This window comes from Sturnira hondurensis, unplaced genomic scaffold (assembly GCF_014824575.4).
Source record: "Sturnira hondurensis isolate 20B ecotype Veracruz unplaced genomic scaffold, ASM1482457v3 Scaffold0015056, whole genome shotgun sequence".
Classification (NCBI taxonomy): domain Eukaryota; kingdom Metazoa; phylum Chordata; class Mammalia; order Chiroptera; family Phyllostomidae; genus Sturnira; species Sturnira hondurensis.
In genome coordinates, this window is record NW_028087687.1 from 221668 (window position 1) to 249475 (window position 27808).

At 39.9% G+C, this 27808-nt stretch overlaps 1 protein-coding gene and 1 non-coding gene across 5 annotated transcripts in view; one reads left to right on the forward strand and one right to left on the reverse strand.

The window, feature by feature from the left end:
• Window positions 1-27808, forward strand: part of ATP8A1 (ATPase phospholipid transporting 8A1) — a 215101-nt gene that overhangs the window by 75556 nt on the left and 111737 nt on the right. For 3 of the 4 annotated variants that reach the window (XM_037064230.1, XM_037064231.1, XM_037064234.1), the window contains 6 exons: window positions 225-313; window positions 7804-7848; window positions 16080-16152; window positions 19118-19223; window positions 19635-19717; window positions 24675-24724. In XM_037064230.1, the coding sequence (XP_036920125.1) occupies window positions 225-313; window positions 7804-7848; window positions 16080-16152; window positions 19118-19223; window positions 19635-19717; window positions 24675-24724 (446 nt within the window). The remainder of the gene's footprint in view (window positions 1-224; window positions 314-7803; window positions 7849-16079; window positions 16153-19117; window positions 19224-19634; window positions 19718-24674; window positions 24725-27808) is intronic. The other variant, XM_037064233.1, reaches the window with a different exon arrangement.
• On the reverse strand, window positions 19262-19401 carry LOC118999700 (U4 spliceosomal RNA). The gene has a single exon (XR_005069158.1). It is a non-coding gene; the product is annotated as a U4 spliceosomal RNA (small nuclear RNA).

Below are 27808 nucleotides of genomic sequence, written 5' to 3' on the forward strand. Positions count from 1 at the left end.
TTGATAGTCTTCACTGTTCATACATGAAATGCTAAAATACTGAGAAATTATAGTGGAACATATCCCTTAATATGCATACAGAAGTCAGTTAATAGCATTCCATTGTGCCCCTGCGATGTAACAAAATTGATAAAAAGAATAATTTAAGAGTTCCTCCCCCACATAAGAGACTGGCATGAAAAGACTTCTGAAATTTAGTGAGAAATTTTAAACTTTTTTTTTAGGTAAAATACATATTTTCTGACAAAACGGGTACTCTGACGTGCAATGTAATGCAGTTTAAGAAGTGCACCATAGCTGGAGTTGCTTATGGGTAAGTGTTTTCCCTTTAAATAGAACATGAAATGCACCTTTAATTGGGGCTAACATTTCGGTACAGTTTGAGGGTTCTTTTAGTGGAGAATATTTTTTAATCTTGAAAGCAGTTGTTTCAGCAGAGACGTATGGTCTTGTGTTCTATATTTAGGCGTTGTTTTTCATCTGGAACTACCCGTGCGGGCGGGCTGCTCACTAACGTTTCGGTGTTTGGAACTGCGAAGGTCTCTTTCTAGTACAGGTGCGCTTCCCTCCGTGTCACCGGGAAGTCAGAGCGCAGCTGCCAGGTGGTGGGAACAGAGAGCCTGTCCTTGAGCAGTTTTCCTGTACCCAAGTTTTAAAAAGTCGTTTCTCTGATACTTAGTCCTTTGATTTGTTTTCTCTTTTATCGCCTCTCCTCTTTAGAGACACAGAACAATTTAAATTTCTGATGGTGTGAAAGAAGTAGGGATGTAACACTTACATCCGGAGCATAATGAGTATCATCAAAAACCTTCACCAGGGTGTTCATGTCCCTTAGAATGTTCTGTTGAGCACTCATTTATTTCTTACGGCCAGGTGTGCCTACCTGAAACGTTCAAAAGCCTTCTTTTTAAGATACTTTATAGGGTAAAGTGAGAAATTCTGCATTTCCTAAGAAGACATGATCAAAAAGTGAAACCCCCTCATTGTTGTTTGAATTGTGCTGTTATCAAGTTCTCCAACCACCTTGGTCCACGCAGGTGAGACTAGGAAATATCAGCCCCTTAACCGTGCAAGCCAACACGCTTGCTTGTGGGTTGTCTGGCAGGTACCCACTCTGCCCACTCACACTCTGCCTCCAGGCACTGAGCTAGTATAAAAAGAGTGTATTGAATTTTGAAAATGCCTCGGTTAAAATCATAAGTAAATAACCATTTGGTAAGAAATTCTGAAAGTGTATGGTGACCCCCATGCCCAGGGTCTGCAAAGAGAAAGAGTGGAGGCAGATGGCCTTGTTCCTTGGGTTAGCAGGAAATGTGACCAGAAATGGCTTCACACTGTGAAGTTAGAAAGACATTTGGCTGCATGGCTTTTTCACATGGTAAAGCCAGGCTGTTACCTTGAGAAGCGTGCATACTGTTTCTAGGGTTGGGCACCATTGTGTGTTTCCCTCTCTATGTGAAGATCTCCTAATGATCTTAGACAAAGAGCCTTTGCTCACTGCAACCCCCAAATTGCTACAGACCTCACCATCGGGGTGGGAGAGGCGCAGCCCACTCTGGACGTGGTGCATGTTGGACCCATGGTAACCCCTGCCCAGAGGAGGAAGGGCCTGTTGAGGTTCTAGAGTTTGTGGTATGATACTTGCTGGTGGATTTATGGTGATGTTTGTTTTCACACAAATTCTGCATTCATTCATTCATTCATAAATGTGATGATTAGAGTGAGCTGTTTGATCATCGCCGTCTCTTTTAACTTGGTCCAGTTTCTGGTCGAATAAGCAAGTTTTTCAAATTAGCCATATTGATGGTGAGCTTCTCAGAACAAAAAACCAGAATGATACCTAGGTACTCATTCCTTCTGCATTTTAACAGGGTTGTTTTTGTTTTAATTCTTAGAACAAGGCCCTAGACACTGTCATGTGGTAGTTCTAAAGAACAGCGTCCTTCCTGTATCTTTTGGCGATATTGTGATTAACTATACTGTGGTAGAGGGGTTTGAGGCTGGTGGATATTAAAGTAGTATTTGAGTTAAGAATTGTCATCAGATTAAGTTTTCAGTGAAACAAATTTCCTCTCGGGAAACACCTCTGTGAATGTCGAGGTGTAGTCATAAAATCTGAGTTCTAATAGTAGCTTTGTCACTAATTCATCGTGTGACTCTGGGTAATTCTTTTCAAATATTCCAAACTCTTTAAAATGATCATGGTGAGAGCAGATGATTTTTTTTTTTTCAGGATTTGAAGCAAGGAAGGGTTTATTGATCGAGGAGGCCTAGCTAGAGAAGGTGATAGGATTAATTCTCAAATCCATCCAGTCATAGGAGAAACTCCCGGAAACTTGGTTCTTCTCGCCAATGCAGCACTAAAGAATTGAGGATCAGCAAGTCTATTAGTGNATTTTTTTTTTTTCAGGATTTGAAGAAAGGAAGGGTTTATTGATCTAGGAGGCCTAGCTAGAGAAGGTGATAGGATTAATTCTCAAATCCATCCAGTCATAGGAGAAACTCCCGGAAACTTGGTTCTTCTCGCCAATGCAGCACTAAAGAATTGAGGATCAGCAAGTCTATTAGTGTGCAAGCAGGGTTTACTGGTGATCTGTTCTCCTGGAAGAGAACAGCCTAGCTAAGGTGGGGGTGGGGAGGGGGAAAGGCATAGGTTAAGGGTGAAGCAGGGTAAGGATGGCAAAGGTAAGGGTGACCAAAGGCCAGTGGGTGAGGGCTGGGGTGGTAAGTGCACAGTGGCCAGAGGTCAAGTGGCCTGAGGCCGGGCAGCCTGGCCCAGTGGCCAGAGAGCCAAGAGGGCCAAGCCCCAGACTCCTTTGTGCTGAGGACTTATGTAGTTGACTGGACGGGGGAGGGGGAAGAGGTTAGATATTGATTGACAGGTAAAGGTGGTGCCAGCTTTCCAGAATGGGGCCTGGGTACCCAAAGGTATTAATGGGCTTCTTCCTTTGGGCACTATGAACCCTTTTTTTCAGCCTTTCAGGCCTTGGAGTGAAAGCAGTTTCAAAAGTTTTCTTTCCCAGATAGTGGAAACGGTGGGTAGGATTTCAAGGACTGCTGAGTCAGTGGGCGGGACCTATGTCCCACCTCCTCCCTGCCTTCGTTTCCCCTCTGGCCCCTCCTTCTACCATAAAAATCCTAACAGGACTCAAAATTCATGCCTTTTATATATCAAGGGAAGGGAGTAAGGTGAGGTGAACAGGTGGGTGGGGACTGGAGGCAGCAAAGGGCCCCAGAAAAAGGGCAAAATTTCTACATCCCTTTGTTCCTGGCCAACCCCCACTGATCTGAGTTCAGTTCTGGAGTTATTAGTTTTTCACAGTTATAAAATGCTAACATATTTGCAAATTTCCCTGTATAAACAGAAATGTGTTTCTTCTCTGGGTGTTGCAGTGTTGTATTATGCTTTCACACATTCCAGATGCCTTGTTGAGGGAAGCTAGTTCTTAAGCTGCTTCCGATAATCATGTATTGGTTGTGTATGTGATTTTAGGATCCTTAACCATGACTGACTTTTTATTAACACCCTCCCAACACTCTGCTGGACAGTCAGAATGTCAGCATTATAGAGAGCTGTTAATACACAAAGCTGTAGAGAAACCATTACTTAATTCTGCCGTACTCCACAGGAAAAAGTAATTACTGTCAGCCAGCTCTCTGTGGGACTTTCCTCCGGGCACTCTTGGCTGGTAGGAGTCCAGACAGGGAAATCACATGCTTTACCCACCCATTTGCCCAGCAGCTATGTTTAACACTTGTTTAATATGGGGGACTATTAGGTAGGTGCACTCCCAGCTCCAGCAGAAGAAAGCATGGCGTTTATCCCCCCCGGGATGTGGCAAAACAAAGAAAAATAACAGACTTTCACATACTAACAAATGCCTTTGGGGCAACAGTTTCAGAGCTGATGCTTTTTCCACGCGTTGAGGAAATGAGGTGAAGTGTGGTTCACCCTAGAGAGTCAAAGGTCAGTTCTCCTGCTTTCATCAGTTTGAAGGACCAGGCCAGTCTCTTGGTAGTATAACCTTTGCCTAGTGTTAGAAGATAGTATTTAATTCTTAAAACAGCACTTCAAAATTTACTCTTAAGTGCCTCTCATTTCAGGTAACCTTTCTTCCACATCGGATTTACGACGGGCAATGAAATAAAAAGATTTGCACACACAGACCATGATTATTTTTGTAGAGATCAAGTTCGTATCAGAGACAGCGTGCTTAAATGTATTAGATCTTTTTAGTTAAATGTAAATGAATTATAATGTCATTTATAAATTTAACCCCTTCCAAACTAGATAGCTACTGTTAATCAATTAAATTATAGCAAACTGCTTCCTATAGAAAATAAGTCAGATTCATCAGTTACTTGAATGCAAGGAGTAGGTTTATGTTCAATGACTCGAATTTTCAATATAGTGAATATTCTAGGCTATAGTCTCAGTACCACCTTTGTTGATAAATTAGACCGTTCTCTTAAAATGAGCTGAGGAGCTAGACTAGGCTGAAAAGTGTGTGATCTCTAAAGTTAAACAAACCCCATTAAGCAACCTTCAATAGGGATTTTTGTATCAGGAAGTCATTTAATCAGTATTAAAATCATTTCATAGACATTTTTCCTTTAAGTGAAAAATGAATGCTCTTAAAAGCAGTCTTTATGTATGAGTTATAGTATGTGAATGGCTTTACTTGACAATATTTTCCTTATTAGTGCATTTTATTGATTATGCTAGTACACTTGTCCCATTTTTCCTCCCCTTAATCCTTCTCTACCCTGCACCCCCCTCCCACCAGAATTTCCCCTCCCCCGCCCCACCCTAGTTCACATCCATGGATAAAATATATAAGTTCTTTGGCTTCTCCATTTCCCATCCTATTCTTAACCTCCCCCTGTCTATTTTGTACCTACCATTTATGCTCTTTATTCCCAGTACCTTTTCCCCCATTCTCCCCGCTCCTTCTCCCCACTGATAACCCTCCACGTGATCTCCATTTCTGTGATTCTGTTCCTGTTCTAGTTGTTTGCTTAATCTGTTTTTGTTTTTGTTTCTTTAGGATCAGTTGTTGATATTTGTGAGTTTGTTGTCATTTTACTTTTCATAGTTTTGATCTTCTTTTTCTTAGATACGTTCCTTTAACATTTCATACAATAAGGGCATGGTGATGATGAACTCTTTTAACTTGACCTTGTCTGAGAAGCACTTTATCTGCCCTCCCATTCTAAATGAAAGCTTTACTGGATAGAGTAATCTTGGATGCAGGTCCTTGCCTTTCAGGACTTCCAATACTTCTTTCCAGCTCCTTCTTGCCTGCAAGGTCTCTTTTGAGAAATCAGCTGATAGGCTCATGGGAACTCCTTTGTAGGTAACTGTCTCTTTTTCTCTTGCTGCTTTTAAGATTCTCTCCTTCTATTTAACTTTGTATAATGTAATTACAATGTGCCTTGGTCTGTGCTTCCTTGCGTCCAGCTTCTTTGAGACTCTCTGAGCTTCCTGGGACTTCCTGGGAAACTGTTTCCTTTGCCAGATTGGAGAAGTTCTCCTTCATGATTTTTTCAAATAAGTTTTCAATTTCTTGACAATATTTTCTTTAGCAATATGTTTGCAGAAAAGATCTACTACTTTAACACCAAGAAGAGATTCATCATGAGAAACCTCACAGTGACGTTAATATTAGCCCCCTATCTACATTAAAACCAGTAAATTTATTTTACTCCTCACCGTGACTGGTGTTGAAAGCTGGGTGAACACCATCAATTGCCTTATTCACCTACCTCAACGAATGTTATCTTTTTCTGTGTAGGTAGCACTTCGTTAGATGATGGGGCAATAAATTATCAGCAAAAGTTCCCGTGATTCCCAACCCCTACCCCCTACTGCTGATAATCTAATTGGGGGTTAATGGGTGTTAAGTAATCATAAAGACAGATATAAAATCCTTGCACAATACAAAGGTCTATATGAGTCTGGGATTGGGGTTGATCTAATTAGGGGGGTCAGGGACTGCACCCTGAGAAAGTGATACTCGAGCCGAGATCTAAGAATGGGTCTAAGTGAGGAACTTACCAGGCAGATGTAACGGCACTGACATGAAAACAAAGGCAGACAGCCAGGCAGCAGCGCAGACACAACTCTGCTGGCTGAGAATCAAAAAAGAATTAATTTCTCAGCTCATTTCCCCACACCGCCCCCTGGCAGTGATCGCTGGGAAACTCCTGCAGACAGGCCCAATGGCCAGGAGCCCTGTGGGGACAACCTGCTACTCATCACACTGCCAGGGCTGAGTCACACTGGGGGAGGCGGACCCTGAGCCTTGAGCTCTTTGGTTTTTAAGCTGCCCAACTGGAGAAGCAAGTCAGGTGTGTGAGATCAGGGGGCTGCTGTTCAGCACCTGTGCACCATGGCAGGACCTTGGCACGGTGTTTTTGCTCAGGTAACACAACCCCTACCCCTGCCTCGTCCAGTCTGGAGTCTAAGCCTTGAGGTTGGTTGGAATTGGTTGCCTTAAGCACTGCAAAAGGCCACTGCCTTTTCTGGGATTCCATCGCACAAGGGGATGGTTAGCCCTGCCTCTCTAGCCTCTAGGAAAGTCCTTTGATAGGAGAGAGAATAGAAAGGGAGTTGAAGGGACTGCCTCCATTGTGACTGGCGTGAAGATGGTACGGTGCTTTGCAACAATGAGGCCGTGTCATGGCCAGCTTGGAAGGGTAGAGAGAATGGAATGGTCACTTGGGGAATGATAGGATTCCAGTGAAGTTAATTGTTGTACATTTGCCAAAAATAACAATGATTTTACATTTGTACTAAACTTGGCATTTTAAAAAAATTGCCTGTATCTAATACATTAAATTTAAAGAAAAGGATTGAATGGACATATATAATGAAAGAAATGGGAGATGAGAAAATCTGCTTTAGTTGCTAAGACAGTAAATCTTAAATGTTTTCACCACAGAAAAAAATGATAAATAGATGAGGAGATGGAGGTGTTAGCTAATGCTTTGGTGGTCCTTGTTTCGCAACACGTCAATGTGTCAAATCAACACATATACCTTAAACACGGTGTTATATGTCAGTAATGTATCAGTGAAACTGGGAGAAATGAACAGCAAAAAAAGAAACAATACATATATACATAAAAGAAAATCTGACTGAGTATATGAGTGGCCAGTTAAAATAAAAGCTGGACATCAAACTTTGCACGTGCTCACAGGAGCTGATGGTGGGGTGGCATGTTGGTGAATGGGCCTCTGTCTGAGATAATTGAATTATGGTTTAAGGGAAGTTTTCTGGAAATGAGTCCATCTTGAAGTGGTACCATTTAATAATGTATGTAAATGTAGTTAAATTTACTTTAACACGGCCGCTTAGGGAACCTCGTGATAGTCACATTTATTGCTAAACTACATTTTAACAGTGTGACAGTTTGTTCCTGGGCATTAGCGTGTTTGTTTCATTAAAACACTGTTCTCATTATATAGCATGTGATAAATTTTCTGTTGGCTTTGGAGTTAAACGGCTAAGTTTAAATGTTTCCCACTGAATCCTGGATTCTGTGCATAAAATCAGTAAATTTCATGTTCAAGAGGCAAGCTGGCTATTCAGTTATAGAATGACTTTGTAAACCTGCTGATTTATGTAAATCGTCATACTACTTACTGTACTAACTGCTGTTCTTTCAGAATCAGCTAAAGATCCATGTTCTTAACTGATTTTAAGATCCATCTTTTCGTAGTTCCCTTGTATACACTTTGATGTTTCCAGCCTTGCTGTGATTCTTTTTCCTCTTTCTTCCTCCTCCTTGCTTCCTGAAGCCATGTCCCCGAGCCCGAGGATTATGGCTGCTCTCCTGAGGAATGGTAAGCTGCATGGACCTTTCTCTCTCATTGAGCCCTTTAAAAAAGGTTTGCATTTAATCGTTTTGTCGGACACAGTTCCTCACTGACCGGTGTGGTGGCATGCTGTAAAGTGGGTGGTTGTTGAAATTCATTGAATAACCTTCCGTTGTTTTATAAACATTTAGTTTAAAGGTTAGGCTTGTCAGAGTTTTACTTTATGTATCTCTAATAAAGTCTGTAATGATCAACTTGGGGTCCCTGGGCTGTGGATTACGGAAGATTTCAGTCACAACGCTGGGAACTGGACTCTAGCTCAGCATTGTTTTCTAGCTCAGCATTGCCACCTTCTGCCACTGCGCACCACATTCTCTGCAAATCTGCAAAAGATGCTACTGGAAACATACCCAAGCAGTGGAAATTTCCTTTGCATTTCTTTTCATTAACTTACTAAACCTGTTTGGGGGCTAGAAAGTGAACTTTTAAAAAATCAAAATGTCTAGAACAGATGATGAAAGATTTTGCTACCAAAAACTGGACTTAACTGGAATGTAATTTATTTTAGAATTATTAGAGGTGGCATTTTATAGGTTTAATTTTAATACTTTGGGTTTCTTTTTTTACTTTATTGTAAAGTCCTCCATCCAAAAATGTTTTTAATTAAAAATAAAATAAAATGCCTCCTCCCCAGATTTACATTGTTGTTTAGAATAGTGTAAGTTCATCTTGATATTTTTGTATTTTGTGGCAAATAAAACTTCAGGAAACAGGTCCTTTTAATGCTGGTAACAGTAGAAAGTATTGCAGCTTTACCAAGTGGTTACATTTGCATTTTCAGGTTATATGTATTTTTTATGATTAAGCCACATTTCTGATGTGTACGGAAGTCCAATAACATTTGATATTATTCAACTTGATTTTATTTCAGTAAAGAAGAGATTGTGTAACAATTTGCAGCAAACCACACTGTACCTGGGGGTTAAAGACCAAGTAGGCCATTTGGTTCATGTGATGACTTGAGTCCTTCCATTTAAGCCCATTGCTCATGGTATCATGGATTTGAACGCTTGCGCACAACTGAATAATTATTAGTGTTTTTCAAAATATGCCAAGGCATCTTAATATTGGTGGATAATTCCAGTTTAATGGTGTAGATGTTCCCTTTTATTTAATCTTTTAAAAATATAGTTAAAATTTTGACTATATCTTTTTATTCATTGCTTTTCTTTAACATCAAGATAATTCTATTAATTTTAAACACTCTTCATTAATGTAGAATTAATATACATTTTTCTAAGATAACTCATTTATTCTTAAAAGAAAGAAATTCTCTTTTCACCATAGTTTTATTATGATTGAATGGAAATGATAAAGATTATTAGGTTGTTTCCTCATGTCATTGAAAATATCATACTTTTGAGAGACGTTTCACAGCTTTTATCACTGTTGGGAAGAGAAGATGTTATTTTATCTAGTTTAGCAAGTTCCTTTTGAAGAGCACCCTTTTGTAAAATTTGATATTCCAAACTAGGTAACTCCAGATAGGAAATACCAGCTCTTTCATAAATTTTGCATTTCCACTTGCATTTACATATAAATTTAGATGTTAATGATATTTTTAAAAATAAACACTAGGGGAGACTTTTGCCACTTTCATAGTAAAACAAACTTTAAATTCATACTTGGATTCCCTGTCTATCATATAGTTACCTGGAGAAACAGACTCTTTCTGAGCTTCTACTGTGTCTTGGGTCCCATGTAGGGTCAAGGGTGCAGACGTCGAGTTCTGACCACCCAGGTTCACATCCTGATCCTACTAGTGCCCTCAGACAAGCGGCAGGGTCCCTCTCCCTGCCTGTCCTCGTCTGCTAGCATGTGGACATCAGAGGGAGGCTGTGAAGATTTTCTGTTTCTAGAGGGCTTAGAACCATGTTGGGACACAGTCAGCTCACAGAGAACGTTAGCTCTGGTGTCTCTTACTTCGTCCTTCTGTCGTGTCTGAGGAGCTGTGACTGACCTGACTATTCTAATGTTGGGGACATTTAGGCAAAGAAACTAGCAAGTAAGTTGCCCCGAACTGTAGAACCAGTAAACAAGGGAGCGAGACTTAAAGCCTCACGCCGCCTGATTATAAACTAGGTGCCGCTCACATTACATCCCATATAGACTTTCAACAACTTTGGAAAGTAACTGCTTGGCGAGTTCAAGGTATCTTTGCTATTCGTCACTTTATTTTTTTCTTCCTTTCTTTCTTGTTTTGTTAAGGTAGGAAGAACAGGAGAAATTGAAGTGACTTGAGGGAAATTAGCACAGGGGGAGCAATTTTGCACATTCATAAAGCTGGCGTTCCCCCAGCCTCGTCCGATTGGTTTCATGTTGCCAATGAAACCAGTGTCAAAGAGCGATCGTGGTAGAACCCTGTGCTCCCCACACCTGACCATGTCTTTGTGCTGCTGGCTAGTTCAGAGCTGAACAGAGAGTGTGATGACGAGATAAACCCCAAACCAAGAAGTTAGTCCTGTCTGGCAGCAGCTTTCAATTCGAAGTTCATTCAATTCCATATACAAGGTCTGTCCAGAAAGTATCCAGCCACGTGCTGTGAAAAATAGAGACATTTATTTTAAAAGATATGAGATACAAGAAACATTGTACATAGGACAGTGACACCTCTGTTCCCTTTGACGTAGGTACCTTGGGTCCCCACACAGTCCTCCCAGTCACCACGAGCTGCCCCGTCATATTTTTCTAAATCTCATTAACAGTCTGAAATCTCTTCTCCTTCAAAGGTGATTTGAGTTTTGAGAAAAGTCAGAAGTCTCAGGGATCCAAAGCTGGGCTGTAGTGGGGCCAAGTCACCTGGGTGATTTTGATGTTTCACCAGAAACTGCACCAGACATGATGCATGAGCAGGCGCATTTTCATGATGAAGCTGCCCATCACCAGTTGTCCGTAGCCACGGCCTTCTGAATCATCTGAATAGTTTCTGCAGAGGAATGTTCCAGCCTGACACAAAATTTGACGCAGATTTGTTGCTATACTCACTCAGTCATTTTTTAATGCAACAGCCACACTGTACACATGCTCAGTCAAGAATGTCTACCACCCCCACTGACGAGTACAGTGGAATCGTCATTGTTCGTGCATGCGCATTCCAGTCCACTCTCCTTGGCTGCCAGGTTACAGGGATGGCGTGCAAACCATTCTTGTTATATCAACAATAGCTGGACTTCTCCCAGACAGACCTGGTTATACAGCCCGTGGTTTGTATGTATTTATTTTACTCCCCTACCATATTTACCACAAAAACGTCAAGTTAAAAGAACATATAATATTTAACACTTAAATGTATGTAGGTTATTTTACAGTCAGTTGAATTTGAAGGCAAACCTATGATGTAGTAACCCTTTCAAACGTGCTCTCTTGACATTAAAGATAATTGCATAATGGCGGTAGCTCTACTTCCTTAAATATACGAATATAAATAGTTTACAGAGAAAAAAATCATTTCCCAGCCAGTAGCCACTCAACTCCAAAATCAGTAGGGCTTTCTTGTTGTTATGAGGTACCATAAGCTAACATATAACCTTACAGACTAATTCTTTCTACTAAAAACCTACCACTTGGAAGGAAAAAAATCTGCTTACTCTCAGCATTCTTGTAGCCCTAAGATATAGCTCTTTTCAAAAACTATATATTTCCATACCCATTTTTTCTAATGTTTCTCATGTTTTGAGAAAAGTCAGAAGTCTCAGGGATCCAAAAATTGCAAGATAAAATTGCAAGATAAACAAAAGCAGAAAAATGTACTCATCTACTCACTTCAGTAACATGCGCTCAATACAAATTGCAATTAATCTATACCTTTCCCTCACTATTATTTTAAAGCAAATTCCAGATAACACTTGTTTTTCTTAACTACTTAATATAGCTCCACATTATTCATTCTGAAATTATTTTTTGCTAATGCTAGTGAGGGTAATTCTCCAGAAAAATTACCTTCAAGTGTTCTGTGCTCAGTCATTTATTTCATGATTTTTAGTATTATCATTGGATAATACTACTCTCTAGCCTCTTTTATCTCCTCATTTCATTCTGGCATATAATTATGTGTGTAATGAGTGGTATTCCTTTATTTTGCTGTAACAGCTAGGCTCACTAAAATATTTTTCCAGGTGTGACCACATAATAATGAATTCCAATGCATCCAAATTAGTGTGAGTCTTCCGAGGAGTCAGTTTGACGGGTAATTTGTGTATTCCAGCAAGGCAGCTGTTTAGAGAGTGTTTCCAAGCTCTTCTTTGTGATTGCCTTTGGAGACACCACAAGTCACATGGAAAAGCAGGTCTCATTACTTTGGATAAGACCATTGTCCAACAAAAATATTATTGGATCCAATCACTTGTTCATATTCTTGAACTCTAGGGGACGTGTCTCTGAATAACCAATGTATTTGTAAAAATTAAGTCTCCCTTGAAGGAATTTTGATTTGGAATGAGTAGAGCCATTCAAAAGCAAGAGGCAGATCCTTTCAAAAAATAAAGTGCTTTACAATTACACTGCCTTTTGTCTCCCTGTGTGCATGCATGTATTGTGTGTAGGTATGTAATGTATACATTTTGTGTATACATAGGGTGTGTCTTTTCAGGTAGCTGACATGGGTTTTGTTCCTGCCTTTAAACGTGATGTACTTTCTGGTTCACGATGCATGAACATATTACAAACTCAGGGTGTACAGGAGAGGCTCTCCCACCTTCCCAGTCTCAGATCCCTCCCTTTCCCCACCTGAATGCAGTCGGTGTGACCAGTTCCAGGTGTATTCTTCCACATCTATGTGTGCATGTACTTTTCCTCTCGTATTTTTATAGCAAGTGAGGCGTACTGCACAGATTTGTGCCATCTTTTCTTTTGACCATGCATCTTTGGGATGTGTCCATATTCTGTGAATAACTACCCACTTTTTGTTTAGTATTCTGTTATGTGGATGTACTAACAATTGTTAAAGCAACATCCCTAGTGGAAATTGGGTTATTTCTGATCTTTTGCTGTTGAAAATGTGCTACAAATAATGAATACACACAGCATTTTGCACCAGGTGGATAATTAGTATGAGTTCCCAGATCTGAAAACTGGCTCACATTTTAAATGTCAATAGAAATTTCCCAATTGCCCTTTGTAGAAGTTGAACCCCTTTTCATTCTCACCGGTGAGATATGATGTAACTTTTTCCATAATCATGACTACACAGTGAGGTCAAACCTTTATTTCTGTCTTATTTAAATTTTGTTTCTCTCATTTTGGGATAAAGTTGAACTTATATTTAAGGCCCATTATATACTCTTCTGTATGAAGTGTGTATATATCCTTTTCTCATTGTTCTGCTCATTGTTCTGCTCATTGTTGATCTTTTTCTTATTGATTTCTGAGTTCTTTTCTTAAGTATTTATTTATTTATTTTTAGAGAGAAGGGAAGGGAAGGAGAAAGAGGGAGAGAAACATCACTGTGTGGTTGCCTCTAGCACACCCCTTACTGGGGACCTGGCCCTCAACCCAGGCATGTGCCCTGGTAGGGAATCAAACTGGTGACCCTTTGGTTTGCAGGCTGTTGCTCAATCCACTGAGGCACACCAGCCAGGGCTGATTTCTGAGTACTTTTTATTTTACGAATATTATCCTTCCACATATGAGTTGAAAATAACTTTTCCCAGTTTGTCATTGGCTTTTGACTTTGCAATAGATTTTACTTTGCACAAATGGTTTAGCTTTATGCAATCACATTTACATTTATTTTTTTCTAAATTATGTGTACTACCTTAGGCACTTTCTACTCTGAATTTTTTAAAATTTCTTCATGACTTTAGTACTCGTATTAGCATGTTCATACATTTGAAATTTATTTTGGTTTAAGGTGAAAAGTGTTGGTCCAACTTCTTTTTCTTTTTTTCCAATCACTCTCATTGATATAAATTTTGAATTTTAAAAAATGTCATAGCCCATACTGTCATATATGAAAATAGCTAATGCCAGTTAAGTCCTATGCATTCTGAATTTTCTGTTACCTTTATTGCTATGGGGACTCTTCATTTTTGTATGATCAGAAAATAATTATTTACAATGCATCATAGCTTTTAAATTAAGCTGCAGAAAGCTGCAAATTATATGATGTTATGGGCTACCTGCTCGGCCTTGCCCTCCTAATGTTCCACCCCTGCCTCATTGCTTCTTGCAAAGCACCATCATTTCTCTGTCTCCTGGTGAGTGAACTGCCACTTGAAAATTTCCATGGAAAAATTTAGCAAGACGTTGATGTTGGCTCATGTTTATATTTGTGAACCGTTTGCAAATTCATGTAGTTTTGTCAACTCATTGTCTACGGCAGTGTCACTTGTACTTTTAATGCAGTTGGTCCTTTGAAATGATACGCATTTCCTAGCTTTACCTGTTTACCTTTACTCAAAGTGAATGTTTTATAAGACTTTAGAGAGCCTGGTGAGAGCTCCATGCCTGAGTTATCCAACCAGCCCAGGCCAGGTGATTAGCAAATGAGTTGTTAATGGTTTTATGATCTTGGAAAGGAAGCCCCTGCCTGGAAGAACAGTTCTTCCCTGGTGGAAGCCGCCTTAGGTGAATGAGGATGTGGTGTGTCCGCATCAATATTTCAGTTGCACAGTTAGTGTTACTTGTTGTAAATGCATTTGAAAGTTTTATCAGTTATGGTAGCTGTAATATATAAAATGAAAGAATTGCTGGTGAGATTAATAAAATGTATCTTGAGATTTATAATGGCTTTCATCTGGAATTCTTTGAAAAGGAAAATAGACCTTCATAGGCAAGATGTTACTGTGAATATTCTTTGACATTTCAATTTATCTAATAAATAAGTAGGAAAGTATAACTCAAAACAATTAATGAATACATTTTAATGATAGGAAGTTTTTATGGAACACCAAATAGTAAACTATTTTTAAGAAATGATAGTGTTTTGAGGAGACACATATGCTAAATTGTTTGGTTCGCCTGTTGATGTCCTTTAAAAATTATTGGATTTTTCTCTGTGTGTTTAAAACTAGAGGAGAAGGAGGAATAACAATAATAATGTGTTTATTCTGCTTCCCAAGCATGTTTTGAGAATTCTCAAATAGTACATGTTAATAAAGATGCATTTTATTATAAACATCTAACTTACTCCTTTATTTTATGGTAAGAATATGTCATCAAGGTTATAGGGCACATTCAATTATTTCAAATTCCTTTTTTCTTCAGTGATTTTTCCTTCCTTTTAGACTGCTGGCTTTCAAATATGAAACTCCCAATACATGGCACAGTGGCATGGCTGATGCTCTTTGTAACCTGTAAAAGTTGTGGTTAAAATCTTTCTAGATTACAATCATTTAATATCAAACCTATTTTCCCCCTCAGTGAACTAATTCTGAAATTTGCCTCAGTGCACAAAAGCTTAGATCGATAGATTTTCACTGAATATTGGAAAGTACACCCTTTGGGTTTGATATTTCCACTTAAATGGTCTTTGTTCTTCCTTTGAATCTCAACATTTTTATATTGAGTTGCATTTCTACGAGATTAATAATAGCTGGATCAGAGGCAGTTCTGACTCCCGTTGTTTCTTCTGAAGCAATGACGAATTTGCTGATCTGAAGGTCCCCACGGTCCCCATACACTTTTATGAGTTGTTCTCCTCAACACACAGAGCAAATGTGATATGTGTGTAACCATTTCAGATATTTGTTAGTGATGATAAAAATATAAGCAGTTCATTCATGTTTTTATATTTCATACAATAATCTTGTACTCTTGGGTACTACAAATAAAGATATCTTATAGGCAATGATGAAAGTATTAATCGACATTGTTTTAATAATAACTTTATTCTCAGAATTCTTAAAACAAAAAAAATAATGGAATTAGAAGAAATGAAATTCCAGGTATTTTCGCAGTTTCATTACATTTTTTTAGTTAATTTTTTAAAACTTCATGTGACTATAATGTAATTTCACTCTAGGAAAATGAACTATAAAATACCATTTTCATTACACTGCCAAAGTCTGTCACATTTCATAATGCTTAAAAACACTTATTATTTAATCACAAAATCTGTGATGTCTTATTCAGTAATGTAATCTAAATTACACTTAATCTATTAGGGGTGTTTGCAGGCATAATGACATATTTTAAAAGTTACAAATAGATTAGTGAGCTGGTACAAATAAATCAGGCTTTTTTCATTTTTTCCCCTTTAGGCAGAGCTCACAGTTTGGAGATGAAAAAACATTTAGTGATTCATCACTGCTGGAAAATCTCCAAAATAATCATGTAAGTGACATAAAATCACTGTATTCCAATTAATGAGTAAAAACTAACAAGTATTTTTCTGAATTATTCTCCATGTTTATTTTTTAGTTTTATAAGTATTTTTAATAGTTTTTTATTATTTTAATATACCTTACTGATTATGCTAATACAGTTGTCCCATTTTTCTCCCCTCTATTCTGTTTTTCCCTGTACCCCACCTCCCTCCCTCCCGCATTATCCTCCCTTAGTTCATGTCCATGGGTCGGATGTATAAGTTCCTTGGCTTCTCCATTTCTATACTATTCTTAACCTCCCCCTGTCTATTTTGTACCTACCATTTATGCTCCTTATTCCCTCTAGCTTTGCCACCATTCTCCTCTCTCCCACTGACAACCCTTGATGTGATCTCCATTTCTGTGATTCTGTTCCTGTTCTAGTTGTTTACTTAATCTGTTGTTGTTTTTGTTTTAGGGTCAGTTGTTGATAATTGGGAGTTTGTTGTTATTTTACTATTCACAGTTTTTGATCTTCTTTTTCTTAGATAAGTCCCTTTAACATTTCATATAATAAGGGTTTAGTGATGATGAACTTTAGCTTTACCTTATCTGGGAAGCACTTTATCTGCCCTCCCATTCTAAATGATAGCTTTGCTGGGTAGAGACATCTTGGATATAGGTCCTTGCTTTTCATGACTTGGAATACTACTTTCCAGCCCCTTCTTGCCTGCAAGGTTTCTTTTGAGAAATCAGCTGACAGTCTTATAGGCACTCTTTTGTAGGTAACTGTCTTCTTTTCTCTTGCTGCTTTTAAGATTCTGTCCTTCTATTTAATCTTGTATAATGTAATTATGGTGTGCCTAGGTGTGTGCTTCCTTGGGTCCAATTTCTTTGGGACTCTCTGGGACTTCAAAACTCTATTGCTATTTTTTTCTTGGTCAACAATGATTCATGACTATTAGTTATTTAGCTTTAATAATATTATCAATATTCTATATTTTTCAAAATGTTTTATGTTAAATAATATTAGAACCCTGTGTGAAATGATTCACTGTTAACAATTTCAAAATATCTATGGAAATGAATGACCCCCTCAGAATGACAGGCCAGGGAAAATCTATAGAGTAAGAACGGTGGACATGTTTTTGAAGTTACTAACATTAAAATTTCATCAGATCAAGTGATAGGGTTTCCTGGAGTTTAAACCCCAGAACTTTTTCTCACAATTGCTTCAAGCTCAACATGTGAAAACTGGAACTCACACTCATTACCCAGAACACACTGCCTCTGAAGGACAGATGGACTTACCACCTGTGCCCCCAGGTGGAGCTCCAGCAGTCTCCTCGTGTGGGTGGTTTTGTTATCCTTTGTTCATGAGAGCCCTCAACCGTGTATTCGCTGCAGGATCCACAAAACCTAGACCTAGACCTCCTCTTCCCTCTTGTGTTCTCAGGTTTAGCACGTTACGCCGCCACCAATATTACTACTCTTTCTAGGGACTCAAAGTTTGCTTTTGAGACCTCCTTGTCCCTCCATCTCCAGATCAATAGCGTCGCCAAGTGCTTGTCCTTACTGACTTCCAGAATATATCCTGAGTGTCACCTTCACGTCATTGTCACTTTCCCTGCCCAAGTCCAGACAGCCAGCATCCCCTGCAATGGTAATGCCTCCTAACCATTCTCCTCCTTTCCCTCTTTACCCCCTTCTGATTCTTGCTGCACAAGACAACTGCACTGATGCAAATGGAAAGCAAGTCCCATCCCTGCCCTGTTGTAAACCATTCCCTGGCTTCCCTCTGAACTTGTGAAGTTACACGGTCTGGCCCCAGCCTAAGTCACGACCCTCACGACCCTCACTCGGAGTCACTCTCCCCGCCCTTCTCCTCACATTGGCCTTCCTTCATGCTCTCAAACACATTTCCTTATTTCCTTCTTTAGGATCTTTCCAGTCATCCTTGGTTTCTGCTAGATGGGAAGCAATGCTCAGTTTCTCATGAGACTGAAATCTCATCAGCTTAAATATAACATTACCGTGAAAACCACCACAGACTCACCCAAGTCACATTACGTGTATTTGCACATTCTCTTTTTTGTAGCCCCCTTTCACCCATAAATGAACAATACTTGTATGTGTATCTGTGTATCTGTATCCCCCCAAGTCCAAGTTTCACGAGGCAGAACCGTGTCTCCTTTGTCTACAACTGAAGCCTGAACGCAGTTTTCTCAAATAGTGTTTGATTTAGTTTTGCAATCACTTCTTTTTTGTTTTGCTTTGTATTTTGTCCAACAGCATAGAGAAATATTTTTCTTTATAACTTGAATGACATTTTTCTTCATCAAAAGCCAGACAGGCAGATGTTGAATTTAAGAGCTCTGTCTTCTTTTCTCCTATACACTCGAGCTCCTCACAGAACTAATTCACTTTTATGTCTCCCTCTGGCCTCCTGAGCCCATTGTGCATAGGAATTGCTCGATCGTTTCTTTATTTGGTAAAATGAGTCAGGTTAAGGCTGATGTTTTTGGAGAGAGGGAGGACAAGGCATTACAGAGGAATCCCCTGCCATCACCACCCCAACCCCAAATAAGGAACCACAGTAGATTGAAATGCCTACAATTTAAATCCGATCAGGCATTAGAACAGGCAAAGGAACATTTTAGAACTTCTCTTCTGTCTTCTGAGCCTAGTACTTGATCACATGCACCCTTTTCACTGCACTGTTTCTATTTAATAACACAGAGCTGTCTTGTATAAATGTTTAAAAATGTTTAAAAATCAATAACACAGAATTGTCTTGTATACATGTTTAAAAATCAATGAGAACGAAAATTTTAGTTAAAAATATGTTTTATTCATAATAGATGTCTTCTTAGCTATAACCTCACACCCACAATGTTTAACAGCTATACTCTTGATAGACATGAAGTAATATTGCTTTTATTAGTGTCAAAATGTTGAAATGGAAAGGCCTAGCGTATGTTTATTTCCTGCAGCCAACCGCACCCGTGATATGTGAATTTCTGACAATGATGGCGGTCTGTCACACGGCGGTCCCAGAGCGAGAAGGCGATAAAATTATTTATCAAGCAGCGTCTCCAGGTACAAATGAAGCAATTGTGATGTGTGTCTTTCAGTGGAAGATTGTTCTGGAATTTGAGATTGTCAAGAAAAAAGATCAATTTAATTTTAAAAAGTAAAATAACTTATGTTTTTCAATTAGCAACAATCACACCTCGGATAAACCTCATTGGCTATGGTCCTGCCACTGCACAAAGCTACTTATTTTTTTAGTTTAAAAATATATTTACTAATTAGAAAAGCATTGGTTTTCATATTTAAATATTTCTATATTTCTATTAAAACAGATTTCAATAACAAGAGCCAGAAAAAAAATAATTTTAATTCTTTAAAAGTTAAACAGCAAGTTGTGTTACAGTAATGTGTTTCTCTTGTATTGGGGGTAATTTTTATCTCACCATGTGTTTGCTTTCCCCTGTTTTCCCAAAACAGATGAAGGAGCCTTGGTCAGAGCAGCCAAGCAATTGAATTTTGTTTTCACTGGACGGACACCTGACTCGGTGATTATAGATTCAGTAAGTTATTCCCAATTCTTTTTTCATCAAAATAAACATGCACGGGCCTTCAAAGATAAAAATAACACCAAACAGCTTGTAATGAAATAGAACTTCTCTACTGCAGTTCCCCTCTCCAGGAGCAACGGTTTTCTGTTCTCTGGCTTTTTTTCCCGGTATTTGTACATCTCGTATTTTCAAAAGAAATACATGTGTTTAACGATACATGTTTCGATGCTTCGATTTCAGACAGGTCTGCTGACTGTCTGTTTTATTATGTCGAATGAGGAGTGAGGATTTATCTCTCCTGACTCACCATCCCTTCCCAAGATTATTTTAATTATATTACAACTTTTGGTCAAACAAGTATTCAGATTGAGTGTTTAAAGTGGGCAAAAGACTTACACAAACATTGCTCAAAAGGAAATATGTAAGTGGCCCATGACTGCGTGAAAAACAGTGTTAGTCCTCAGGCAAATGCAAATTAAAATCACTAAGAGGTACCACTGCAAGCCACCAAAAGGGCTAAAATGACAAGCGTTGCACCAAGTGTTAATGACGACAGAGAGCAAGTGGAACACCCAGGTATTGCTAGGAGACGTGTAATATGGCGTAATTAATGCCCTTGGAAAAACTTTGAGAGTTTTCTGATACAGGTAAGCTTGCACCTGGCCCAGCAGTTGTACTCATAGTTAGCCAGGGAAAATTAAAGCTTATGTCCACAAAACAAATGTCTAATGGAATGCTCATAGCAGCTTTATTCGCGGTAGCCAGAAACTGGAAGCAAACCAAATGTCCACGAAGAGGACCATGGGTAAACAGGTTGTCATGTACTCATGCAATAGAGTATCTAAATGATAAAAAGGAAGGAACTATTGATTCATCAGTAGTATGGATATGTCTCAAAAGCATTCTGTTGCACAAACAAAAAAACAGGCACAGAACAGTGCCTACTCTAATTTCATTCAGATGCAGCTTGAGATCATGCAAAGCAATTTGGAGATACAATTCTGAAGATTGGTCGCCTCGGGTCAGAGAGGAGATTGACAGGAAAAGGCTGTAAAGGAATTTACGTGGTGATGAGAATATTGTCCTTTGTGATTGGGGTGGAGGTTTCACCAAGTCTACCTTTGTCAGGCTATCAATTTTCCTTGAACTATACGTGTAAGGAATACGTATTTTATTGTATGTAAATTATATCTCACCGAAGAGTCATTATTTAGTGTTTATATGATTAATGCCTATAGTGATAGAGCTGAACATTGTTGGCATTCAGTGATTATTTTCTTATTTTAATTTTATGTTTCCTGACATAAAATTATTTCCTGAAAATAATTTTCTTTCTTATTTTTTAAAGATAAATGTGTATATTTTTTCAATTCCTTAACTTATTCTACCTGTTAGCACTTGTGTCCATACCCCCTAACACACCTTTATCCAATAATCTGCAGTAGGTGATTCCGTTTGAGAGACATCCTTCTTGAAGTCCCCCGTTCTCCTTGGCTGGGCCAGTTTCATTCGAAGGTCTGCTCCGATGGCGTCTGAACTTCCTTGAGATTTTCTCAGTCCTAAACCTCAAATCTTCTTTCTTCCTGAGCCCCCTTGTGTGGATGGAGCACCTGTTCTATGAGTTTTGTCCAGGTAAAAAGTTGTCGCAGAAGCGGAGGACGCAGCAGTGATGCCCTCGGCAAACCCAGCTCCTGACTCCTGGGCTCTGCCACATCCTGGCTGACCATTCGAAGTCTTCATGCTGGTCCCAGGGGAATCCCTGTCCTATCTTCCCCCGGGGACTTCCTTGACCTTCATCCTGTGTTAGATATTCTGTTTCCCAAATCCCGTGTCTTCCTTGTTCTTGGTTTTACTCTCTTGTTTGGTGGAGCACATTCTTCAGTGGCTTCCTGGGAAATGATGCATGGGGAATTATTTGTTAGTCCATTTGCTAGTCCTTTCAAAAACATTTTTTGCCCTACCATTATGCTTAATAGTTGATAGTCTGGCTGAAAATAGAATTCCAGGGCGGAAATCATTTTTCTTGAGAGTTTTGATTGCTTTACTATCTTCTGGCTTCCAGGACTCCTACTTGAGAAAAAAGAACCCATTCTGATTCCACATCTTCTGTGACTTGCCCCCCCCCCCCCGGCCCCGCCACCCCCTCCTCTCTCTGGAAGGTTGACGGATCTTCTTTCCCCTCAGAATTTTCAAATTTTATGATCTTGTGCCTTCGTGGGAATATGTTCACCCAGTATACTGAGCACTGGGTAAACCCTTTTCCATTTGGAAATTGATGGGCTGTCCTGCGGTTCTGGAAAATTTTCTTGAATGATTACAGTTCCCTTTCCTCTTTTTGCTCTACTCTCTCTTTAGAATTCTCAGACTGATCTTTTAACTTTTCTCTCCTACTTTTCAGGTCTTTGACTTTTCATTCTACTTTTTGGAAGTTTCCTCAGCTTTATCTTCCTACTCTTTTGTTTTTGCTATTGTGTTTTTGACTTCCAGAGTTCTGTGTGTCCTTTCAATATTTCTTATTTCCTAGTATTCTGTTTTTGTTTTATGCGTGTCATACTGTGTTATTTCTCTGAGAGGAATAATGATTGGGGGGTTTTTTTGAAGTTTTTATTTTAAAAGAAATTTACATAAAAATAATAAATTTACAAACAGAACAATTTAATTAAACAGTAGCTTTTACGAGAGTATGAAGTGGAAGAATATGTAAACTATCACAGTGGTTGGTTTTTTTTCCTTTTGTGATAATTATTATTTTGGGGAAAGCATACTCACTAAAAATTAAACATTGATTTTTAAATGTTCTTTCTCAAAGTTTCTCATTTTCTACTTGAGAGAAACGAGCCTTGTGTATGGTAAATGATNTGTCCCTTCAATATTTCTTATTTCCTAGTATTCTGTTTTTGTTTTATGCGTGTCATACTGTGTTATTTCTCTGAGAGGAATAATGCTTGGGGGTTTTTTTGAAGTTTTTATTTTAAAAGAAATTTACATAAAAATAATAAATTTTTAATAATAATAAATTTACAAACAGAACAATTTAATTAAACAGTAGTTTTTATGAGAGTATGAAGTGGAAGAATATGTAAACTATCACAGTGGTTGGGTTTTTCTCCTTTTGTGATAATTATTATTTTGGGGAAAGCATACTCACTAAAAATTAAACATTGATTTTTAAATGTTCTTTCTCAAAGTTTCTCATTTTCTACTTGGGAGAAACGAGCCTTGTGTATGGTAAATGATAGACTATTCCAGGCCTTTGACAAGAACTCCAAAGTGTAGAGTACAAGGCCAGTCCTCTCCTATGCCGCCAAAGAGCAGCACACAGCCTATAAATATCAATCACAAAAACTTAAGAATGGTTACAGGCAAGCTTGTTTGAAATGGTCCTCATGAATCCCATTAAAAAGCATGTACTCACTAAGGCAGCAATATTTTCAAGGGTATAAAGAAAACACTGCAGACAGTTTTCTGCCAGCAGGAAGCCACAGCAGTGCAGTTCCAATGACAGAACAGAACATGGCCCGTATGAAGCATGTGGCCCCCCAGGGGTCTGTTCACCACTGGTCTCATGTTGAAGCCAAGGGACGAGGCCCCCGGGGCCTGCCCTCCAGCCACAGCCACCCAGCCATGCCCATCAGGAACCCCAGAACCTGGAACTCCACGGGCCGCCCCCAAGTTGTGCTTTTGAATTCCCTTTCCTCCGAATCGCTTTGGTCCATTTGTTTTGGGAGTCTGTGTTTCACGTCAACAAGCTTTCCCTGGATGTCTGTTCACCTTTGGGATCCTCTTGGTTAACAATGAGGAACTTGCTCTGATCAGTGTGGCTCAGTTTATTTAATTCCTGGTGCATGCCAGAGGCAACCACTCAGTGTTTCCTCGAATATCAATGTTGCTCTCCCTGCCTTTCTCCCTCCCTTCCCCTCTCTCTAAAAATCAATAAATAGAATCTTATAAAAAGGAATAAGGAACTTGGAAGCTGATGGGGCATATGAGGGTGTCAACAATGAGCTTCGTGGTGGGGTGTTCCAGTGGGATTAGTCTGGGGAGTTGTGATGTCTGGGGCTTTGGGGCTTTTCTTGGGCTTGTTGGATTCCCCACAGAGTAACCTTCCAATTTCTGCCTGGAAGGATGTGGCTGCCACATTGGAGGGAGTGAAACAGGTTGGGACACTGGGACCTTTAGCATTTAGCATCAGTAGAACAATATCATGTAGTCGCCCGAAAAATAGTCAACTTCTAGATGAATGAGCCTCTGTTTTACCCCCCGGTCTTCCGCCGATGTGCAGGAAGAGCTCGTGCAGAGAGCTGCTTTTCAAGTAGCTCTTACCCGGTGCTCCCCATTTTAGGCCCCTCCTTCCACCTCACAATTCTAGAGCTATTGAATACTTTAATTCCTTATGCCTTTTAAGGACAGTGTGGTGCAAATTGGCCCAGCTCTCAGCTTTTCCATGGTTACTCTAGCATTTGACCTTCCCATGTCTGCTAAGTAAGATTCTACTCATTGATCTCTTTTCACATGTTTGGTGCTACTGCCTCTTTCCTTATTTTCCTGCCATTACAGGGCACTTTCTTTTTAAGTGTTTGCTGTCATTTTAGTGGGGCTTTGGGAAAGGTGAAAATTAAATGTGAATGAATGTCCAGGTTTCCATCTGAACCTGAAAGTTAGTAAGTTCAATAAAAGGTGATTCTGTAAGGGATGATTTGTTGGTATTGACATTTACTTTACATTAAAACTCCATGGCTGCCCTGACCAGAAGGTTGCTGGTTGGATTCCTGGTCAGGACGCATGTCTGGGATACCCGTTCTGTCCCCATTCTGGGCACATCTTCTAAATGCGCTCTCTCTGCCTCCCTTCCTCTCTGCTAAAAATAGGTAAACAAAATCTTTAAAAATTTTTTCATGGCTAAGATTTATTTCCAAGAAGCCAAAGATATTCCCACCTTTATGTAATCATGTATTCCTTTTCCTCACAGCTGGGGCAAGAGGAAAGATACGAGTTGCTCAGCGTCCTGGAGTTCACCAGGTAAAATGCCTGCTCTGTGATTTGTGTGTGTGGGATAAGTTTCTGTCTGTTGTTATTGGTGCCCCTTCAACAAGTAAGAAAGTAGCTTTCTTTTATTTGACTAAATTTATTTAGACAACATGCTAATCTAAAATCCTCAGTACAGCTTTTCACTTTCATAGTAAATAAATCAGAAACAGCTTCTTTCAGAATGTTGCAGGATGTGACTCCTGAAGACACTGTGAGACTATTTTTCAACGTGACCGCCCGCATCCCAGCCGTGGGGTGCAGCACCAGGGGTCTTACAGCTAATGATCTGGAAACGCTCTTGTACTTGGCAGGGCCAAGATTTATGTGGATTGGAGATGAATTGGAGTTAGGAGCCTACCATTCTAATTATGTGCTCATTATATCTAATTGTCTTTGGGATTCTGGAAACCACATCTATCTCTCTGTTAGGTATAAAACCAGTTACTCTCTGGTAGGAAAAAGCAGCAAGCAAAGAGATTATTCTACTTAGTTCATTTCTTTAAGCCAAATAACAAAGGCCTTCTGTTACAATCAGCGATTTCTCCGTGAGTGTTAGACATTGTATTCCCACATGACTATGCAGTTTCCCAACTGGCCTGCATTCTTCAGGCAAATAGTCTTCGGCTGCAGACAGGAAGGACTCTGAATTTTGCATCACCATTCACAAGACACTTCATAGTTTCTGTGCACCCCAGGCAGGGGGTAATGCTGCTGTTCAGATGAAATAAGTGCCCGCCCTTTTCCCTGAGTTCGCTCCTTCCTCAGGCGAGCACGTGCGCGGACTAGAAAGAAAAGGCCTTTCCTTCTCTCTGCCAACTTCAGTTGCTGTGTTGGTTGGGAGTGACCACATGCCAGTGGTTAATATCAAAAGTAATGGGGCCTGTCTAATGTATTATTTAAGCATTGTTTTCTTGACTCGTATGCACTGAACAGCTCAAGGGAAAATGCGTGAGAACGTGGATGAGTAGCTGTAACAGAGTATTCCCAGAGTGTACCCTCCATGTCTCTTCTCGTTCATGTCAAGGCGCCTGCTTTTTTGGAGCCTCCTTGTAGGATATCTATAAAATATTGTAAATAGGATATCAATTAGCATGTGGATATGTTTGTTTATTAACCTGTACTTAGAAGCCCTATGCTAAGTGATACGTGCCAAGGAGAAAAATAAAGCACAGTCAGGAGTTTAAGCTTTTTCAAGGTGCTGTGGTGGGGGCAGGCTTCGGGGTGAGAGTGAAAACCGTAAGGTGGTATTAAAACAGACTGCGAAAGACATTAATGGTTTAGACTGGGGTGACAGTAGTGGAAATAAAGTGGAGTTGATAGAATCCACGTACCTTGAGGGATGTCAGGGGCTCTTGGGATGGATTGGATGTGGAAGGAGAAAGGGGAGAGGGGTACGCGTCTCCGTGTGAATAGCTGGGTTGATAGAGGTACTGTTTACACAGATGGAAGACATAGGAATAGGTACGGATGTGGAGGGTGAGATGCTTGAATGGAGTTTTAGATGCCCGTGAGACACACAAGTGGAGGGTCAGGGCTAGGCAGTTGGGTACAGTGGCCTGGATGAAACACAAGTTCTGTAGTCATGGGCCTGAAAATGGCACCTAAAGCCATGAAGATGAATTGGGTCCCCCAGATACACAATACAGATTGAGGGAGATGAGAAAGGCTGAGGATTGAGCTGTGAGTCACCATAACTGTTAAGGGCTGATTACAAAAAAGAGGAATTGGCAAAGAGACTGCTTTGTGATAGTAAGAGAAGTAGAGAAAAATGACACAGGGCCCAGAGAAGGGGATGATTTCAGGAAGATAATGGTCCTCTGTGTGAAAAACTACTGCAAAGTCAAGTGAGAGTAAGGCTGAACAGCAGGCGTTGGATTTAGCCATTCCATGCAGTGGTGAGGAGAGAGGGCAGTGGGAAGGGGCAGGGGCAGGGGGAGGTGGGTGGAGACAGTGTGTATAGCAATTGTTTTAAAAAGTTAAGCTGTTGAGCCCTGGCTGGTGTAGCTCAGTGGATTGAGCACGGGCCTGTGAAGCAAAAGGTTGCAGGTTCGATTCCCAGTCAGGGCACATGCCTGGGTTGCAGGCCAGGTCCCCAGTAGGGGACACATGAGAGGCAACCACACATTGATGTTTCTCTCTCACTCTTTCTCCTTCCCATCCCCTCTCTCTAAAGATAATAAATAAAACATTTTTTAAAAAAGTCGAGCTGTTGAAAGGGGATGTGGTTCAATGGGGAGGGGTGCTATCTGGGGAGAGGTCTGCAGGGAGAGACAAGACCCTGTTTAAATTTTGATAAGAAGAATCTATCCTAGAAGGAGAGGATGAAGATTCAGGAGACAGCACCATAACTTCAGGAATGAGTTTATGAAGAAAGTGGGGTGCAAGCAGGTTCACACTACAAGTGAAGGAAGGTCCCTGATAGGAAAAGAAGCATTTCCTCCATTGTTTCAAGAAGAGACAGACAGGAGGGTGCATGGTAAATAAATGTGTAGGTTTTAATTGCAGAAAGAGTAGCGATTTCTTATCTGGGGCTTTCTTCCAGGTGACGTGCAGAAATTCAAAGGCTCCACAATGATGAGGGCAAACTGGAGACTTGGAGAATGGAGAAGGTGTGCATAGTGCTGCAGAGGGGAGAACAAGCTTGTTAGAAAAATCTAGTGGGTCACTGGGCCTTGTGGAGCCATTGGCATTGGTGTCATGTAATTACTAATCACTGTGGCTGGGTGACTTTTCTCCAGCAATGCCCACGTACTCTGCTGTACCACAGAAGAGGGTCCCATTCACCCAGGAGTTGGGAGTTTTTCCAAGAGAAGAGAAAAAGTTGATGGGTTTGGGACCATGTCGTCAAAGCCAGATTAAGAAAGGCATGGGCCAAGAAGGGCTGAGATTAAAGGAAACCTTACCTCCTGAGACAGCATGGGACCTGGAGGGTATTATGCTAAGCAAAGTAAGCCAGTCAGATAAAGACAAGTAAAATATGATTTCACTTATATGGGGAATCTACTGAACAAAATAAACTAACAAGCAAAATAGAAACAGACTCATAGATGCACAGTACAGACTGACATCTGTCAG